This window comes from Gopherus flavomarginatus, chromosome 4 (assembly GCF_025201925.1).
Source record: "Gopherus flavomarginatus isolate rGopFla2 chromosome 4, rGopFla2.mat.asm, whole genome shotgun sequence".
In the NCBI taxonomy this organism is placed as follows: domain Eukaryota; kingdom Metazoa; phylum Chordata; order Testudines; family Testudinidae; genus Gopherus; species Gopherus flavomarginatus.
Window position 1 is genome coordinate 214,367,879 of NC_066620.1, and position 19,779 is coordinate 214,387,657.

A 19,779-nucleotide genomic window follows, 5' to 3' on the forward strand; every position below is an offset into this window, starting at 1 on the left:
CGTTTTTTACTGGCAGGAATGTCGGTGGGGCTGATGAGTTTTCAGTGAATATTAACAGCAAGTGAATTTTGAACCCATAAGTGAGAATATTTATGCCAGAAACCTGAAACACTTTCATCCAATTGGGCAACATAAAAAATACCATGTGATCCGTGTAGCCAATCCAAAGTAATCAACACACTTTGGCTTTCAGGGGCTGGCTCCTCAGTGACTGTAGATTGTTGCCGCTCCATTGCAGTGAACGGCACTCCAGGACAACTTGTGCCAGTTAAGGATCCAGCCCCGGATGCTGAATATTTGCAGGGAGTGGCTGGCAGACACACTGCAGGCCAAGTCTTATGGTTCAAAATGATTCAGGGTGAAAATTCCCCCTGGTGCAGAGACCAAGCACAACCGATGTGGGATGTCGGTGGTGCTTGGGGCTTGTGCTGGCCCCTCTGCATTGGGAAATCCACCCCCCCCCCGCTGACCTGTGGCTGGTAGGCAGCTTATGGACAAAAAGTCACATCTCTGAAACAGCACGTGGTGCGTCAACGTTGTCAGTTTGGGGTGTCTTGGCACCATTTCAGCCTGGTGTTTTAGCCCCAGTTTGGGGGTATTCTGGCTCTAGCCTGAGACAGGCTAATTAGTATTTAACCCTCCAAGTGGACTAGTTTAGCTGATATTTTCACCCTAGTTTGGGGTGTGGGTACTCAGCAAGAGAGGCAGAGTGGTCTAGTTGATAGAGCACTGGACTGGGATTCAGGAAAGCTGGGTTCTATTCCCTCCTCTTCTGCTGGGTGACCCTGGGTAAATCACATTGTTGCTCTGTACCTCTGTTTCCCCATCTGTGAAATGGGGCTGATGATACTGACCTCCTCTATAAAACACTCTGAGATCTACAGATGAAAATCTAGATGGCATCTGAGTCCCAGAGCAGAATGTCCTAGTTTGGGGTAGGTTAATCCCCAGAGTGCTCTTCTGTCCAGAAATGCCCAGACAAAATTATCTGCAACTACCAGATTCAATGAGTTCTGCCTTCTGCCCCCACTTCTTGCAGAGCTGGGAAAGGAGTCTTTTCAGCCATGAAGCTAGGCAAGATACGGCCCCCAAAGGAGGACCCTCACCGAAAGCAAGGTACGTGCAGCTGTGCAGAGCTGGGCCCCGGTTGGGTGAGAATACGTCAAAGCCTGGGTGGCCAGGCAGCTGCTGGCTGGGTTAGCAGTGACATAATGAACTTGTGCTGTTCCATTGCTTCTTTATGTTGTATATTGCTGATGGACTGGGGGACCCAGGAGAGAGAGGGTGAATGTTTAAGAAAAAATTTATCTGTGTTTAAAATGTTCCATTTTTCATCAAAACCAAACTAAACCCTCGTTCTCAAGGTTTTTTCTTCTTCCCCTTTCTTCCCCCTGGAAAATATGGGGGGAGGAAAACAGGTTGGTTTGTTTTTTAATTTTCTTTCAGTTCAAATCAAAACAATTTTTTTCATTTAGATGAAATTATTTTCCATGGAAAATCCTTACCATTTGCCAGCCAGCCTGAATGATTGATAGGTGGACAGATCTGTAGGCATGCTTAGGATTTTTCCCCATGCGTGCAGACGTCAATGGAAATAGAGCCACAGGAAAGGGATTGGTAGGAAAAATGAGACATAAAAGATGTTACAAGGAGGGGGATGAAAATTGTTCTCCTTAACCCCTGAGGACAGGACAAAAAGCAATGGGCTTAAATTACAGCAAAGGAGGTTTGGGTTGGCCATTAGGAAATAATTCCCAACTCTCAGGGTGGTTAAGCACTGGAACAAATTACCTAGAGAGGTTGTGGAATCTCTGTCATTGGAGGTTTTTAAGAGCAGGTTGGACAAACCCCTGTCAGGGATGGGTTAGTTATCACTTAGTCCTGCCTTGAGCACAGTGGACTGGACTGGATGACCTCGAGAGGTCCCATCCATTCCTATACTTCTCTGATTAGCGTTTTGGAGAAGGAAGGCGCTATAGAAGTACAGTACTGATACACACCTTGGCACCTGCCCTGCGTCGCTGTTCAAAACACATGGGAGCTAAGGCAAAGGAGCGTTGATCTCTGGGCAGGATGCGCGGGTGAGGGCAGGCTGGACCTTCTCTTCCTGGCTGATGTTGCATCTCGGCTGTGGTGGCTGGGCACCGTGTGCAGCATCAGTGCAGGTTATAATGGAGGAATATCGTGACCCCATCCATCCATTTCTCCCCCAGTGCTGTGGCTCTGTGTTACCAGCTGCAGATGCCTCTCTGCTTACATAACCATGGCAGCTCAAGAGGGCTCTAGTGAGCTCACCTGGCTTAGGTGTAATTACCATGTCACCTCGGTGCTGGCAGCTGAGAGGCCAGGAGACGTGTATGTTGTACCCTGTGGTTACAAGGCCGCTTGCCTTGCATTGCGCTAATATCGAAATACACTGTACGGTACTTTCTGTATCACTAGTGGGTCGAGCAGTCACGTCTGACCCAAGCGGGTGCTGTCAAACAATAGGTTAGTGCTCTGTAACGCAGCCTCCTTTGCAACGAAACAAGGACGAGAAGAGAAGCATCGGACTGGCCAGTGGGAATAAATGGAGCAATGGTACATCCAGCACAGTGTCAAACCTTCTTCCCACCACACCAGGCAGATCACTGGGCCCTCTGTTTGGTGTCCAGCCCCATTCTGTACCAGAGCTGGTCCATCTTATCCAGTATTCCAGACTGGAGCAGACCTAGCACCTGTCTAGCTTGGCTCACTGACAGTTCAGTGTAGACATGACGATGGGTTTCTGAAAGCTCTAATCCCTGGGAGGGAGTGGGGTAGTTTAACATGGTGCTGGAAGATGTAACTAGGGACCATGATGTGGAATTGGGAAAAGGAAACTCAAGATAAATATCACAACAATCTTCATCGCAGAGATTGATGGGTTAGGCTGTGGAATAGGCTCCCAGGAGAAATGGTAGAAGGAAGCCCTTTGCAGGAAACATTTCAAACTAGACCAGATAAGACGTGCTGTAGGGAACAAACCTGGGGAAGACGACCTAGATGTTCAAAAGGAAGAAAGGAGAGTAGCAAAATATGGACTGTGGACTTCAGAAAAGCAGATTTTGATTTCCTCAGGGAATGGATGAGCAGGATCCCCTGGGAGGCTAATGTGAGGGGAAAGGAATCCAGGAGAACTGGCTGTATTTTAAAGAAGCCTTATTGAGGGCGCAGGAATGAACCATCCCGATGTGCAGAAAGAACGACCAGCTTGGCGTAACAGAGAAATCTTTGATGAGCTTAAACACAAAAAGGAAGCTTACAAGAAGTGGAAACCTGGACAGATGACTAGAGAGGAGTATAAAAATATTGCTTGAGCATGCAGCTGTGTAATCAGAATAGGCCAAAGCACAATTGGAGTTGCAGCTAGCAAGGGATGTGAAGGGTAACAGGAAGGGTTTCTACAGTTATGTTAGCAACAAGAAGAAGGTCAGGGAAAGTGTGGGCCCCTTACTGAATGGGGGAGGTAAGCTAGTAACAGATGATGGGGAAACCGCTGAAGTACTCAATGCTTTTTTTGCCTCGGTCTTCACAGGCAAGTCAGTTCCCAGACCGCTGCACTGGGCAGCACAGTGTGGGGAGATGAGCAGCCCTCAGTGGTGAAAAAACAGGTTAAGGACTATTTAGAAAAGCTGGACGTGCACAAGTCCATGGGTCCAGATCTAATTCAGCCGAGGGGGCTGAGAGAGTTGGCTGATGTGATTACAGAGCCATTGGCCATTGTCTTTGAAAACTCACAGCAATCAGGGGAGGTCCCAAACAATTGGAAAAAGGCAAATATAGTGCCCTTCTTTAAAAAATGGAAGAAGGAGAATCTGGGGAACTACAGACCAGTCAGCCTCACATCAGTCCCTGGAAAAATCATGGAGCAGGTCCTCAAGGAATCTATTTTGAAGCACTTGGAGGAGAGGAAGGTGATCAGGAACAGTCAGCATGGATTCACCAAGGGCAAGTCATGCCTTCTATGATGAGATAACTGGCTCTGTGGATATGGCGAAAACGGTGGACATGATATATCTTGACTTTAGCAAAGCTTTTGATACAGTCTCCCACAGTATTCTTGCCAGCAAGTTAAAGAAGTATGGATTGGCTGAATGGACTATAAGGTGGATAGAAAGCTGGCTAGATCGTCAGGCTCAACGGGTAGTGATCAAAGGTTCAATGTCTAGTTGGCAGCTGGTATCAAGCAGAGTGCCCCAGGGGTGAGTCCTGGGGCTGATTTTGTTCAACATCTTCATTAATGATCAGGATGATGGGATGGATTGCACCCTCAGAGAGTTCGTGGATTACTCTAAAATGTGGGGAGAGGTAGATATGCTGGGAGGTAGGGATAGGGTCCAGAGTGACCTAGACAAATTGGAGGATTGGGCCAAAAAAAACCTGATGAGATTCAACAAGGACAAGTGCAGAGTCCTGCACTTAGGACAGAAGCTACAGGCTAGGGACCGACTGGCTAAGCAGCAGTTCTGCAGAAAAGGACCTGGGGATTACAGTGGACGAGAAGCTGGATATGAGTCAACAGTGTGCCCTGTTGCCAAGAAGGCTAATGGCATATTGGGCTGTATTAGTAGGAGCATTGCCAGCAGATCAAGGGAAGTGATTATTCCCCTCTATTCGGCACTGATGAGGCCACATCAGGAGTATAGCATCCAGTTTGGGGCCCCCCAATACAGAAAGGATATGGACAAATTGTAGAGAGTCCAGCGGAGGGTAACGAAAATGATTAGGGGGCTGGAGCACATGACTTACGAGGAGAGGCTGAGGGAACTTGTCTCATTTAGTCTGCAGAAGAGAAGAGTGAGGCGGGATTTGATAGCAGCCTTCAACTACCTGAACGGGGGTTCCAAATAAGATGGAGCTCAGCTCTTCTCAATGGTGGCAGATGACAGAACAAGGAGCAATGGTCTCAAGTTGCAGTGAGGGAGATTTAGTTTGGATATTAGGAAAAACTATTTCGCTAGGAGGGTGGTGAAGCACTGGAATGGGTTCCCTGCGGAGGTGGTGGAATCTCCAGCCTTAGAGGTTTTTAAGGCCCGGCTTGACAAAGCCCTGGCTGGGATGATTTCATTGGTGTTGGTCCTGCTTTGAGTAGGAGGTTGGACTAGATGACATCCTGAGGTCTCTTCCAGCCCTAATCTTCTATGATTCTATGATTCCCCCATCTCAAACATCTATGATCTCGTCTGGTATTTCACTTTCTGCCATCTCCAAACAGACAAACGGTCCATCCAGTTCAGCATCTCACCTCATATTAAACAGGAACTGCCTCTATCCCTCTTTATGCCACTCTGTGCCACATCTGCAGTCCATGAAGTCTGGTATGCTTTCTCTGGCTGTAGCCAATGCCAGGTGCTTTAGGGGAGAACATGGGACCCCCCACACACCCATCATACATCTAATTGAGCAACACTGAACCATAGGGGGAAATTCTTCTTGATCCACCATGTCCTGAATTATGAGATTTGCTAGCCTTTCTAACTCTTCTCCTGGCCAGTGTAACTGCAGATATTATGCTAATTTCCATGTTTCTGATCCTTTGTGGTTTTTAATCCTCCTAAGATATTTGCCTCCATAACATCCTACAGCAGCAAATGTCACAGGTTAATTATATGCAGCACAAAAGCATACTTCCTCTCTCTCGATTTGAAAACTGTTCCCTGTAATTTGATGCAGTGACTCTTGCCTTTTCCTTCTGGGTTGGAGGAATAGGAGTTACTGACTGGCCTTTGCTGAGCCATTCGGTATTTAACGCGCTATTATATAGAAGAGACACGGGCACCAGGGAAATTCATTCTTTTGTCTGTGTTCATGTGCGTCCGTCAGATGAACCTGCCATTCTGGAGACAGAAGACCTGGACCAGAAAGCCATGCGGCTTGGAGGAGGCCTCGACCCAGACACCATTTCTCTGGCTTCGGTCACAGCTGTTACCACCAACGTGTCGAATAAGAGGTGAGGGAAGGATGTGAGCCAATACGAGACAGAAAGTGACATCACACATCCCACAGTCCAGATGCACATTCCGCTTGCGTTCGGAGGGCGTGGAGGTGGGGGTGGGAGATGATGAGATCAGGGTTGTTACCATGATGGCTCTTTAAAGACCTGCCTGATAGTTTGCCACCTGCAGAAAGCAAAACTCGGGGCGGTGGTGAGAGAGAGGCGGGAAGAGGCTCTACAACTTTGCAAATAGTTTGTCAAGGGCTCCACATATGCAGCAGCCAGAATACGCTGTTCCTCTCTTTGTTTTATGACCATTAATTTTTCCCCCCCTTCAAAGGTCAAAGCCTGACATTAAAATGGAGCCCAGTGCTGGCCGGCCAATGGATTACCAAGTAAGTAGGGCCGCTGTGACCCCTTTCCTACCCTCCACATGCTCCTGGGGCTAGAGGCTGGGAGGGAGGAGGGGCAGAATGCCCTGCTGGGGAGATTAAAAGAGGGAGCGGGAGGAGGAGACTCCCTGAGAACATTTGGGGGAACCTCCAAACTCAGCTGTCTGCCTCGCCGCTCTCAGGCTGGTTGGGAAGTTTATTGCGCACAGGCTAGAAAATGGTGCATGCCAACAGCTAAGGAAAGGCTGAGGATGCTCAGGCCAGACGTTTTCCAGAAGGGAAGAGAAGACTCATTCGAGCAGCCTGGGAGAGGGTCCTTTGATTAGGGGAGGGGCAGAGGCCCAGCCCCACCTGGTGAGCTGAGCTGCGCACCCCGCCCCATCCCAACCGAGCAGCTGGCAGGTCAGGCCATGGGGCCGAAGGCACAGGACAGAAACAGGTGATGCCCAGGTTCCATTTCTTTACAGAGTGTGTCTTCATTTCTGTTTGTCCCGGCCTGCTGGGGGACTCCCTGGTCTGAAAGGCCAGGACGTAACTTACGGCTAGGGTCTGACCCGAAGTCCTCTGAAGCAGGCTCCTGTCTGTTATAGGTAGCTACAAGGAGATCCCTTTAGGGCTAGGGAACATTACATTAAAGCTTGGGTGAGTGGCCACAAAAACTTTATTTATTCCTCCTTATCGGAAAGAGTCACCATGACTTGTGGCTGGGCTAAAGACAGGAGCTTGTCATTGTGGCTATTTCTCAAGATGATGTATTGACCGTAGGAAGCACAGGATTGAGACCATCAAGGATTCACTCTTGGGACCGTCAGCCTCCATAATCCCAGGTCTCTAGCATCCTCTGAATTAAAGGAGCAGACCTGTGCCAGAAAAGGGCTGACATCTGCACGAGCCCATGTTTCCATCTTCCCCCTGTTTCCGGTAGAGGGTGACAATGCCCGGCTATCCATGTGCAGAATACGGCACTTCACCTACCCACCTCGGGGTCTGGTCATTCTGAATGACCCTTCTGAAACAGCCTGGGGAGGGCAGCTCATACCAGGGAGTCCTGGAGAAGTCTGGCTGCTGACTGATTGGCTGGATTGTATTCGTGGTCCTTTGCAAATACCATGCAGCTGCCTAGAGAACCCTCAAACGTCTAGATCACAGCTGGTCAGGAGAAAAGGGCATGAGTGACTCACTCGGCCACAGGTGGACTTGTTGAGCATTCCACCAACCGAGAGAATGCCCCAGGAGGGCATCGCCAGTGGATTGCCAGTCCCACGCGGGAGCAGCAGCACAAATAAAATTACAACGGAGACATAAACTGGAGAGCTTTGACTATAAACTGAACCGGATTGTGAGGCTAATGAGGAGCCAGTGTAGCTGGGGTAATGGAAGTGTCAAGGGGTACAGGGGACATGCAGCTTGCTGGTAAATTCTGAACCAGTCGCAAGCAAGAGATGGAAAGAGCAGGCAGTCCAGCTGGGAGATCATTGCGATCCTGCAAGGGCAAGGGAGATGTGGCGTATTGGACGGGTTGGGTCACAGAAACCCCTTTGGGACTGCTACCCGATGTGCTGAGCCTGCCGCTAACCCCGTTTTTCCTGGAAGCTTGGGACTTCAGTGCCCTGCCTGGTTTGCCAGACACGCTAACCTGCTACAAACACAGACCCAGGTCTGAACCACGTCCTCCAAAAGCTGCAGGCTTAACTGAAAACAGCTTAAGAAGTGCTCCTGTCTCCAACACTCAGATGCCCAGTTTCCAATGGGGTCCAAACCCCAAATAAATCAATTTTACCATCTATAAAGTTTATACAGGATAAACTCATAAATTGTCCTCCCTCTATAACACTGATAGAGAGATATGCACAGCTGTTTCCTCCCCCTCCCCCGGGTATTAATACGTACTCTGGATTAATTAATAAGTAAAAAGTGATTTTATTATATACAGAAAGTAGGATTTAAGTGGTTCCAAGGAATAAGACATAACAAAGTGAATTACCAAGCAAAATAAAATAAAACACGCAAGTCTAAGCCTAATACAGTAAGAAAGTGATGGATAAAATCTCACCCTCAGAGATGGTCCAATAAGCTTCTTTTACAGACTAGCCTCCTTCTAGCCTGGGTCCGGCAATCACTCCCACCCCTGTGGTTACTGTCCTTTATTCTAGTTTCTTTTAGGTATCCTTTGGGGGTGGAGAGGCTGTGTCTTGAGCCAGCTGAAGACCAAATGGAGGGGTCTCCCAGGACTTTATATAGTTTCTGTCTTGTGGGTGGACACCCCTCCCTCCCCCTGTGTAGAATCCCAGCTACAAGATGGAGTTTTGGAGTCACATGGGCAAGTCACATGTCCATGCATGACTCAGAACTTTACAGGTTGCAGCCATTGCTCACATGCTACCTTGAACATCCCCAGGTAGACTTCTTAGGTCAATTGGAGTCTTCCAAGGTCCATTATCCATTAAGTGTTTCTTGATTTGGCACTTAACTTGCACATTCCTTTCTCAAGAAGCTGACCAAATGCCTTACTAAGGCTACTTAAAATCAAACAAGTACACAGTCAATATTCATAACTTCAAACACAAAAATGATACATGCACACAAATAAGATGAATAGATTCAGTAGATCACAACCTTCGCAGAGATGTGTTACATGGCATACGCATATCTCCATAAAGCATTATGGGGTGGGACGTCACAGCGTAGTCTGGAATGGAGAAGATCATGAGAGCGTGGGGAGCGTGGGGGCGAAGGGCTCATCTCTGAGGTGTAGAAGAGCTGGCAACGACAAAACGTAGTCGGGGGCGCATGGGGCTTGTTTGCTAACCCTCAGTAGATCTCTTCTCCATAACAAACTGGCTTTTGCTGAACGCCTAAAAATTGTAGGAAATCAGTTACATTTGAGGACCACAGTCCCTAAACCAGTGTGACCCGGGTGTGAACCAGTGGAGAGTGTCCATATGCAAAGCCACACCGGCCAAGCTGAATCGTTTTAACTTCACTCCTTTAGTGAAATGAGAGCAGCTTCAGGACCCAGGCCTCAGAGGACAGGCCCTGGCCTAAATAAGCTCACGTTCACTCCAGACCAGGGTGTGAGGACATTAGCACCATGGCAGGAGGGCAGCTGACTCTGCCTGGGGTGTCCAGGGCTGTTGCTCTGGCATCTCCCCGCTAGCACTGATTTCACGTCAGCAGGCAGATGCAGGCCAGTGGGTACCACAGAGAAGCGACAAACCCAGCTCTCACAAGGGTGGGTGTCCATATCTCCCCTACCCAGGTGAGCATCACAGTCATCGAGGCCCGGCAGCTGGTAGGCCTGAACATGGACCCCGTGGTGTGCGTGGAGGTGGGGGAAGAGAAGAAATACACATCCATGAAGGAGTCAACCAACTGCCCCTACTACAACGAGGTGAGCTGGCCTCTCCCCAGACCTGGCTCTGGGTTTGGTGTGCCGAGCCACATGCCTTGGCTGTAGGCAGATGAAGGGACCGCTGAGCTGGGTGTTTGCCTTCTTGGGTCAAGATTAGCGGAAGAGAAAGGTGGAATCTAGCCACTGATACAGGACACCTCACTGGCAATACCCTGGGCTTGGAGAAGTGCTGCCTTGCTGCCTAATGGGCCAAATACTTGAGATTAAATGCCCCACCTCTACTGCTCCATGGGCCTGGTGGGACTAGCTGTCCAGGGCAAGAGAGACCATGGGGCCTGCCCCACATTCCAGCAGAATGCTGGCTCATCAAAGCACACCAACACTACAGAAAGTGGCTTGCTTGGCTGTGGGCTTTCCATGCGAACGAGGCAGTGCCTGACCCAGGGTCCGTCCACTCTGAACATACATGTCCTTGTGTTCGGGATGGGTCTGTGAGTGCCTGGGACATAGGCAGTCACGCCAGTGGCTGGAGCAGGAGTCAATAGCCAGGAATCAGAGCCCAGGCTTAGGATCCTAACAAGTGCAGTCAGGACCAATGGTCAGAGCAGGATCAAACCTGAGGCTGGAAGTAGTGGAGGAGTTTGCCGTCAGGTTCCAAGCCAGGGGGTCTGAGTTCAAGTCAGGTCTCAGGGTCTGGGTCAGGAGGCAAAGTTCAAATCAAGCCGGAAGCCAGTTCAGGAGTAGGACTGGTCCTGGCATATGCAGGAGATCCACCGTGTTGCGTGGACACATCTTGGACGGCCCCTTGGGAGCCAATAATGAGACAGGAGGCTGCTGCCTATCACAACCCTTGAGGCAGGGACTTCCTGTGGTCTGTGTCCACCATGAGTCATGGGCAGTAGAGCGCGAGCTAGTTACACTGCCCTGGGTGACGGCCTAGCGCTGTTGCTGGCCTGGTGGTTCTGCAGCCGCAGGTTCTAGATGTCAGAACTGGAGTGAGGAAAGGCTGGAAACGAGCAGCCAAAGCGCTATCGGAGGCAGGGGCAAATACTTTGAGTAGCCTGTCTGCTGACTCTTCCTCCCCATCGGGCAGCCTGGTGCAGGCCACCTGTGCTCGTTAGGTCACCCCGAGCCTGGTTCTGCTGCAGGCCCCGCTTTCTGACAGGTCAGGGGGATGGAATTCAGAACCAGATCCCACCTGCCCTGACAGCACCTGTGCGACCAGGATGAGCAAAAACCCAATGCCTCGGAGTGCTTTTACAAAGAGAGAAAGCGTCTGTTCGCTTGATCTAGGTTGAATTTACTGACCCTCATCCCATTTACCCAGTTTTCATAGTGGATCATATTTTCCGTTCCATTTGACCACAAACGCTGTCATTTTCTAAGGTGATTTGGATCTTCCTTCCCCCCCCCACTCACCTCCCCAGCAACTTCTGTCACCCAGAGCCAGTCCCATGTGACAGTTGTCTCTGGTAACGAGGGCTGGTCGTTGGCAGCCATTTTGATGTTCCCTCCCTCTGTTTCCCCTCCCTTATGGCTTTCCTTTCCTTTGCAGTACTTCGTCTTTGATTTCCACGTGCCCCCGGACGTCATGTTCGACAAAATCATCAAACTGTCGGTAAGCGTGCGTGAGCAAGTGCATGAGCATGTGCGTGTGAGGTGTGTGAGTGTGCATTAGTGAGCACGTGTGCCCTTTCACTGCCCTTTCTGAGTATTGGTGGAAAGAGCCCATTTCACCTGCCTGTGGCGTTTGCAGGGAAGGAGAACTCAAGAAGGAGCTGGGGGATGCCGCTGTCAGCCACTGTGCAAGCTTCCCTGACCAAGAGCTTTGCCGGTGCCCCTCTGTCCTGGCCCCCAGCCCCGTCTGCTAGTCCAGGGCCCTCCGTTATTCCAGGCCTGGGTACACCCACGCAGGGCTTGCTTGTAGACTAGAGCACATGCTGCAGTTCCCGTCTCAGCACCTCGCGCCCAGCCGGTTCACCTTAGCCCCATCCCGCTCTTCCAGTCCTTCCAGTCCGGTCACACACCACTCAGCATCCCGCTGCCATTCCAGTCCTCAGCAGAGACGCTGGGTTTCGCCATCTGTGGGCACACGCTCAAGAGAGACTCAGAGAACCACCCCCTCCACATACCCATCTCGTTTATGACTGTCCCAGATCTGGGAGGCTGAATCCTCGCTCTGGGACCTGCTGCCCCACTCCCCGCATGGCTGGGCTGGGGGGTGGGGTGCAGGAGCTCGGTGCGTACTGACTCGGTTGTGCCTTTGTTGATTGAAAGGTCATCCACTCTAAGAACCTCTTGCGCAGTGGGACCTTGGTGGGCTCCTTCAAAATGGATGTTGGGACTGTATACATGCAGCCTGGTACGTAGCAGTGGCTTGGGAAGGGGAGGTTCATGGCTGGGGAGACGTCTGTGCTCAAACCCCATGTCGTTAACAGAGGGGTTTGCCTCCCTGTGGGTCAGCTGAAATGGAGAGAAGGGGATGGGGGCTTCAGGCTTTATCAGCGCTCGTTCGGGATGGCTGCCATGCTCATGAGCGATGTGCCGACAAAACCTTCGACCCGCCCCCGTCCCACGGCGTGTTTCGTTTCTGCCACGTCAGTGACGGAAGAAGCTGTTTGATAGGCCTGTCAGGGAAATGTCGCCCCATCTGCTTTCTCCCCTTAACAAGAAATGTTACTATTGGGACTTATTTGGCCCGTCCCTCCAGTTGGCAAGGCAGGGCGGTGATGCTTCTCAGGGCTATCCAGGGCTGCGAGGCACCTCACTACCACCTGCCAGGCTCAGGTCCCTGAATCCACCAGCCCTCAGCAATTCAAGTGCACCCCACCCACCCGACACGGGCTCTGCTGTCCCTCCACAGGTTAGCAATAGGCACATCCTGAACCCTCCAAGCATCCCCTTGAGCACCCGGCCCCTGGTCCACTGGACACTCCCCGTATTTACAGATATGTTGTTCCCAAAGGACTAGGACACCTGTTGGGATCCCCTCTGAGACCTTTCCTGCTCGGCTTACCCAGAACACCTTGTCCAGTTCTGGGAGGACACTTCGTCCAGCTCGCTGGGATCCAAAACGCTCCGTTTGCCTCTGGAATTCCTCTGTCCGGTTCCTTTATTTGGCACGCAGCAAAGCTTCATTGGGTTGATCAGACTCAAGCATCGGGGATGGGTGTAGGACGTACCACACATCCGAAGTTCCAGACAACTCTTCCTTTCGATATATTTACACATTGTGTTGCAATTGCTCTACATCAGCGCTTCTCAAACATCATCAATCTGAGGATCCCCATTTTGATTCAAAATTTTTCTCGGACCCCCATGCCCCCGGCTCAGCCTGAGGCCCTGCCCCTACTCCACCCCTTCCCCCAAGGCCCCACTCCTGCCTCACTTCTTCCTGCCCCCCATTCCTCCCGCCCCTCCTCTTTCCCACCTCTTTCCACCCCCTCCCCTGAGTGTGTCCCATCCTCGCTCCTCCCCCTCCCTCCCAGCACCTCCTACATGCCACCGAACACCCGATCCCCGGTGTGCATGAGGCACTGGGGGGGGGGGTGGAGGAGTTGATCAGCGGAGCCAGCGGCTCCGGACATGATTCTGCTCCCTCCCCTGAGTGAGTCCCGTCCCCACTCCTCCCAGCACCTCCTGCACACCGTGGGAGAGCTGTTCTCCAGCATGCAAGAGGCACTGGGAGAGAGAGGGGAGGAGGAGGAGTTGATCAGCGAGGCCCGCGGAACCCAGTTTGAGAAACGCTGCTCTACATTACACCACACATGTTGGGCTTGGCTTGGTTACCGTGCAGGAACCAGTCCCTGTACAGCGTGCTCTGTCCACGTGAAACCTGAGCTTTGCATTCCAGGTTTCTCTTGTCCATAGACCCAGCTGCTTTTCTTAGCGAGCGCAGACCTCCTAACTCCCTATTTACAGCTTAACCTTCCTTTCACCTCCCCAGTTATGCCAACTAAGAAATGAGGCAAGTTACTTATGTCAAACTAGGCCGAGGGCACCTCAGCTTAGCAGTCACATCTCCGGATCACTCGCAGCACATCGCTAAGCCCTGTATGCAGTGCAGTTGTAGCCGGGGCGGTCCCAGGATATTAGAGACAAGGTGGGTGAGGGAATATCTTTTATGGGACTGACTTCTCTCCCCAACAGAAGTCGATCCGATTAAAGATATTCCCTCCCCCACCTTGTCTCTAATATCCTGGGACCGCCCCGGCTACAACTGAACTGCATACAGGGCTTAGCGATGTTTACTGTGAAAACAAGTATATGCTTATTTAACAAAGAACAGAGAGAAATTATCGCAAGTAGGTAGAAGTATTGGAAACAATTGGTTACATCTAAACTAAAATCATAATACGCCTTCTAGAGTCTAGACTTAACTAACAAGACACCGTCTTCTCTAAAACAATGAGGAGTCCGGTGGCACCTTAAAGGTTTTTTACCCACGAAAGCTTATGCCCAAATAAATCTGTTAGTCTTTAAGGTGCCACCGGACTCCTTGTTGTTTTTGTGGATACAGACTAACAAGGCTACCCCCTGATACTTCTTCTCAAAATCTTTCTCCCACTGTTTTTTTGCCAGGTTGGCTGTGATCCCTTTTTATGTTCTCAGCTTATTTCCTGGGGGAAGGAAACCATGTATCCCCTTGCATTCTCCTGATCTATCTGACTAATTCTGCAATTCTCCTGTTGTGTCTTCCTTCCTGGAAACTTTGAGATCTCTTGTCTCCGCAGTCTTGATAAGCTGATGGCTCTGTATGCTAACTTATGTACCTTAAGAACATAGTTTTCAGTATAGATACTTAACTTGTTAAATAGGATCCTTACATACATTCGTGATGACTAGCTGTTGTTAGAGACCTCACATTCCACCCTTTGACCCATTATTATGTAGACATCAGATCCAGGGGATCCCTATAAACCCTACACACCACTTATACCTTCCGCCAGTTGGCATCAAGTGGTCCCTGACTCCCAGGGCTTATCTAGATTCATGAGTCACAGTGGGCTTGCCTTGGAAGGAGATATGTCATAGCTAACACATTTAAGAAACCGCTAAAAAGGGCCTAAAATTACTTTTTTTCTATACAAAATAATGGTGCAATTTTAAGGCGCAATAAGTCACAATATGCCAAAGGTTGTATCCCATTAGAAAAGGCTCTGCACTTGGTTTTCCTGTAGGCCATGGCCCTTTCACTCTGCTCTGGCACTGTGAAAGGGCCTGGACCATCAGATGTACTTGAGAATCAGGCCCAAGAAAGTCCCCATCACTAATCGCTGCACTTCACAAGGAGTGGACCACCACCCTGCCTCTTGTCCAGGAATGAATCTCACCCATCCAGCACCTTGGCTGGTGTGAAACTGGGGAGAAATGGCACATTTGGGTGGGGTCAGAGGAAACCTGTTTGTGGCAGATTGATTTTTTTTTTAAACTGACAGCAGCTTTAGCGTGTTAGTGGTTGTCCCAGCTGAGCTGGATTGGTGAGCAGAGTGCAGGTGAAACAAGTGAAAGGGTGTGAAAAATGCATTTGATAAGGTCACTCCGTGGTTTATCTATCATATGGGTATCGTCTCCACTGAGAAGCTATGAGCACTTCACAAAACCCTGATATAGTTCTCAAAATATATAGGCATTGGAGTGGGCTCAGGAGAGCTTCAGATTACAGGCAACTAGTATTTTATAGGCTAGATCATTGGGATTTTCATCTCTGAGAAAGATTTTGAGCATAAAAAGCATGGAGCGCCATCTATATTCCTCACGCCCTCATGGAGGATGCAGAAAAAGGTCAGACAGTTTCCTATCCATTAATAACCCCTGAACTTTCTTTTGGTGACTGACTTTCCCTTCCTCCTGGCTTCCAGAGCACCAGTTCTACCACAAATGGGCCATCCTATCTGACCCCGAGGACATCACGGCTGGCTTGAAAGGGTACCTGAAGTGTGACATCGCTGTGGTGGGGAAAGGGGACAACATAAAGACACCACACAAAGCCAACGAGACAGATGAGGACGACATCGAGGGGTGAGGCGGCGCGGAGCCATGTTCACCACACTGGAATTCACCGCGTGTTTTCACTACCTGTTAGGTTTTGTCTGTCTTCCAGCTTGCCACGGCCACCTCCAAATGTTTGCCGTCTCTCACGGTTCATGGACCATCCTTGTGCCACAGATCCCCATGGGCTAGATTGATGGCTTTCAGGGTTTTGAAACAGGGCTTCCACCTGCCTCTCTGCTGTGACTTTTGCACATCCATCTCTTAGTGATTAGCAGCTCTGTGCAGGCTGGGCAGAAACAGTGCCCCACACTTTAATGTAACAAGAGGCTCCTAAGGAAACCTATTTAGCTTTCTTTTTTAACAGTGGGTAGAAACAGCTTAAACCAGACCAAAAACCTTTAGGAGACTCCCTATAGCCTATCTGAAACACTTGTCCCCACCCCTCTGACTGTCAGAGGCCTCGGACATTCAAGCCCCTGGCTTAGCAAGTTCCTTTCAGCTGAGGGTGATCCCTCAATTGGGACAAGCTCAGCACAGTTCTGTTCCCCTTTAGTCATGCAAGGAAGATAACAACATTGGTAACAGCATTTCACTACCCCTGCAATCAGCACTGAAGGGATTTGTAACCCAACACCAGCCAAAGCTGATCACTTGGAGCTCCACAGCTCCTGTCTGCTGGATACCTGTGCAGAGTAGGTGTGTTCATGTAAATACAGTTTGCTCCTAAAGTCTCTCCCCTCCTGAACTAGCTGTCAGGGGAGAGTTCATTCAGACCCTGCTTAAACTCACTGGCAGGGCACGGCAGAGAAGCTGTCCTGCCACTCCCAGTGCTGGCCTGGGTCTGTGGGGGACACAGGGGGGGGAAGCCTGCAGAAGGGTCAATGCAGAGCACTGAAAATCCCTACAAAATACTCTGGTGAAAAGCCCATGAGGTTCAAAACTTGGTTCGCCCCTACAGCGATAGACCAATGAAATGGCTCTAGCAGTGCCTGCGGCCTTTAAGGCCAAACCCCGGGACCCTGTCTGGTTACCTAGCATCCCCAGCAACCAGGCTAGAAGGGACGTCCCACACCATTTGCTGCAACCACCCAGGGCTTTATTCTGGCCCCATCTGACATCACTGAGGTTGCAGAGGGGTGACTGAGGGTGCAATCCGGCCCATTTTTGCCCAGCAGGTAGTGCTGTCCACTGCTGTAGCCAGGAAGTTACTCCCACCTCGCCCCAGACAACATAGTGGTGTAGAGGGGCCGGAGCGGCATTCTGGCACTTTGACCACATGGAGGATGCCGCTTTATTCTCAAAATAGCATCCTCTGCTCAGCATGATGGTCACACTACATAGAAGACACCGTTTGGTTGAAGAAATGGTGTCCTCTGCCCGGTGCGTGGGAGGTCGCGCTAGCGGGGGTGTTCCCACACTGGTGGGGGCATTCCGATCATTGCCCATTCAGGATGACACCCCTTTAAGCAACTTATTCCTGGACAGATCTCAGGGTAGAAATAAATAGCAAGGCCAGAGGCCAGATGGATGAGAACCCGTTCATGAGATCCAGACCATTGGTCACATGCATTGCAAGGCCAGATCCATGGGGAGACCTCCAGAAAACAGCCGGTCTCCATGCTGAATCGGGGCTTGACAGAGACGTAGCAATGAAGCCAAGTAGTCTCCAGACATAGTCACCCATCTACGCTCTTCAGACGGCAGTGTGCAGGGGAAGCTGTTCCCAGTTCTGAAAGTCTCACCCCCAGAGTCGGTCCCTCAGCCACGGTGTGACTAGCCAACTCCTCCCCTCGGGCCCAGTGATCACCTCCAGCCCTATCTGTCTGTGTCCATGTTGCAGGAACCTGCTTCTTCCAGATGGCGTCCCTCCAGAGCGGCAATGGGCCCGTTTCTACATCAAGATTTACCGTGCGGAGGGGCTGCCCCGCATGAACACCAGCCTTATGGCCAACGTGAAGAAGGCACTCATAGGGGAGAACAAGGATCTGGTGGACCCCTACGTCCAGGTGCTCTTTGCAGGGCAGAAAGTAAGTGGAATACTTGCTGAGCCGTGGCACTGGGAGATCCCCTGGGAGAGGCAATCACTGGGCAAAGCTTTCCTGTTTGCCACATTCCTCTGTTGTGTCCAAACAACGTAAACCACGTTGTTGAGCACTTTGCGATAGTCACCAGTCACGGGAAGGTCCCATTGCTTATGCTGGGAGGGGGAATCGCTAGGTCAGTGCACGGTCCATTGGTTACCACTGGCAGGGGCAACAGGCAAAGGCAGCCTGGTGGTCATTAGCCTAGGCCACTCCGCCATCCTGCTCCCGCTTTTCCCGTCCAACAGGGGAAAACATCAGTGCAGAAAAGCAGCTATGAGCCCCTGTGGAACGAGCAGGTCATCTTCACGGAGATGTTCCCCCCTCTGTGCAAGCGGCTCAAAGTCCAGATCCGGGACTCGGACAAGGTCAACGACATGGCCATCGGCACCCACTTCATCGACCTGCGCAAGATCTCCAACGAAGGGGACAAAGGTAGAGCCCAGGGGCCGATCCTTCACTCTGCTGGAAAGGGGCGACATAAGGGCATAGGCACCACTTACCTCCCCCTTCAGTCTAGAGATTAGTGAGCCTGGGTGCCCGGCATGAGAGGCCTCGCTTCAGAAAGAGCTGCGCACCCATCTTCTGCAAATCAGGCCCTTGTAAGACATCCCCAGCGGGGCCCCGAAACCCACTAGTCACTTCCATAGGCAGGTGCAAATCTAATACACTCCATCTTGTTGTTGTTATTGTACTACGTAGCACTATGAACCCTAATCGGTGCTAGGCTCTGCACAAACGCAGAACAAAAGTCCACCCTGCCCCAGAGAACTAACCAGCTAAATGTAAGACAAGAGGCAGCAGATGGAGACAGGCAGGTGGGGGAGCACAAGGAAACAGTGAGATGATATTGGTCAGTGTGATGATAGGCAGTGGTATTTGCACACCGGCAGCCTGTGCTCACACGCACATGTCTGGGCACATGTCAAGGCACGCATCAGTGCAATTGTGCACATTCACACAGACCTCCACGCCCACGCCACTTGGGTGAGGCCATTTCCTGGGGTTTGCACTGCCCTGACCCCGTTCACCAGGCGTGTTCTCTCTGCTGCAGGCTTCCTGCCCACCTTCGGCCCGGCCTGGGTGAACATGTATGGCTCCACCCGGAACTACACCCTGATGGACGAGCACCAGGACCTGAACGAAGGCCTGGGTGAGGGTGTCTCCTTCCGCGCCCGGCTCCTCCTCAGCCTTGCTGTGGAGATCCTGGACACCAGCAACCCGGAGATCACCAGCTCCACCGAGGTGCAAGTGGAGCAGACCACGCCAGTCGCAGACGTGAGTCAACCCCGACTTTCCCTAGCCGGCTCCCGTGCCACATCTTGCGATTTGACAGTCAGGTTGCTTCACCTTGCCAAGGCCTGTTCACCCCTTGTCTCTCAGTGCAGCAAGCCTGAGGCGGAGCAGTCCTGCCATCCCTGTATAGATGGGCAGTTTCTGTGTCATTCCAACCCTGGCCCCTATTGGGACAGCCACCAACAGGGAAAGTTAGTGCCAGCCATGGGGTGGTTTCTGGGATCTGGAGACATCGGTCCTGTTAGAAACAGGTCACCAGAGACCCTTGTTTCACACGGCTACCAAACAGCCTTCATGCGGTGACAGCTGTGTGTCCGCCCTGCCCCCACCACCACCTCTTGGCAGGGATTGAACCAGTGACCAAGCAGTGAAAGTCTCCATTTCTAGAGATGGACGACATTTTTTGATTTGGTGAACCCAAAACATTTTGCCGTTTTGTGTTGATTTCACTGAATGGTTCGTTGAGGGAGAAAGAAACTACGAACCAATTCTGAAAAATGGCGTCCTTTTGTTTCAGACTTTTTGAAATGAAACATATCCATTTTTCGGCACAAAACGCCTTTTGGTTTCAAAGTCTCCTTTATTTCTTTTCTTTAAATCAAAAACCTTGAAAAATGTTCCAGATCAAAACCAAAATATTTGGTGGGACCTGAAGCGTTTGGGATTTTTACCTTTCAGGTCACGAAAAGTTTCACAAAATATTTATTT

At 50.8% G+C, this 19,779-nt stretch overlaps 1 protein-coding gene across 10 annotated transcripts in view; it reads left to right on the forward strand.

Annotated features, from left to right (window-relative positions):
* OTOF (otoferlin) overlaps positions 1-19,779 on the forward strand; it is a 206,911-nt gene that overhangs the window by 125,823 nt on the left and 61,309 nt on the right. For all 10 annotated transcript variants that reach the window (XM_050948699.1, XM_050948692.1, XM_050948695.1 and 7 more), the window contains 10 exons: positions 1,040-1,116; positions 5,845-5,971; positions 6,297-6,351; positions 9,608-9,739; positions 11,256-11,318; positions 11,978-12,062; positions 15,562-15,721; positions 17,535-17,721; positions 18,024-18,210; positions 18,830-19,053. In XM_050948699.1, the coding sequence (XP_050804656.1) occupies positions 1,040-1,116; positions 5,845-5,971; positions 6,297-6,351; positions 9,608-9,739; positions 11,256-11,318; positions 11,978-12,062; positions 15,562-15,721; positions 17,535-17,721; positions 18,024-18,210; positions 18,830-19,053 (1,297 nt within the window). The remainder of the gene's footprint in view (positions 1-1,039; positions 1,117-5,844; positions 5,972-6,296; positions 6,352-9,607; positions 9,740-11,255; positions 11,319-11,977; positions 12,063-15,561; positions 15,722-17,534; positions 17,722-18,023; positions 18,211-18,829; positions 19,054-19,779) is intronic.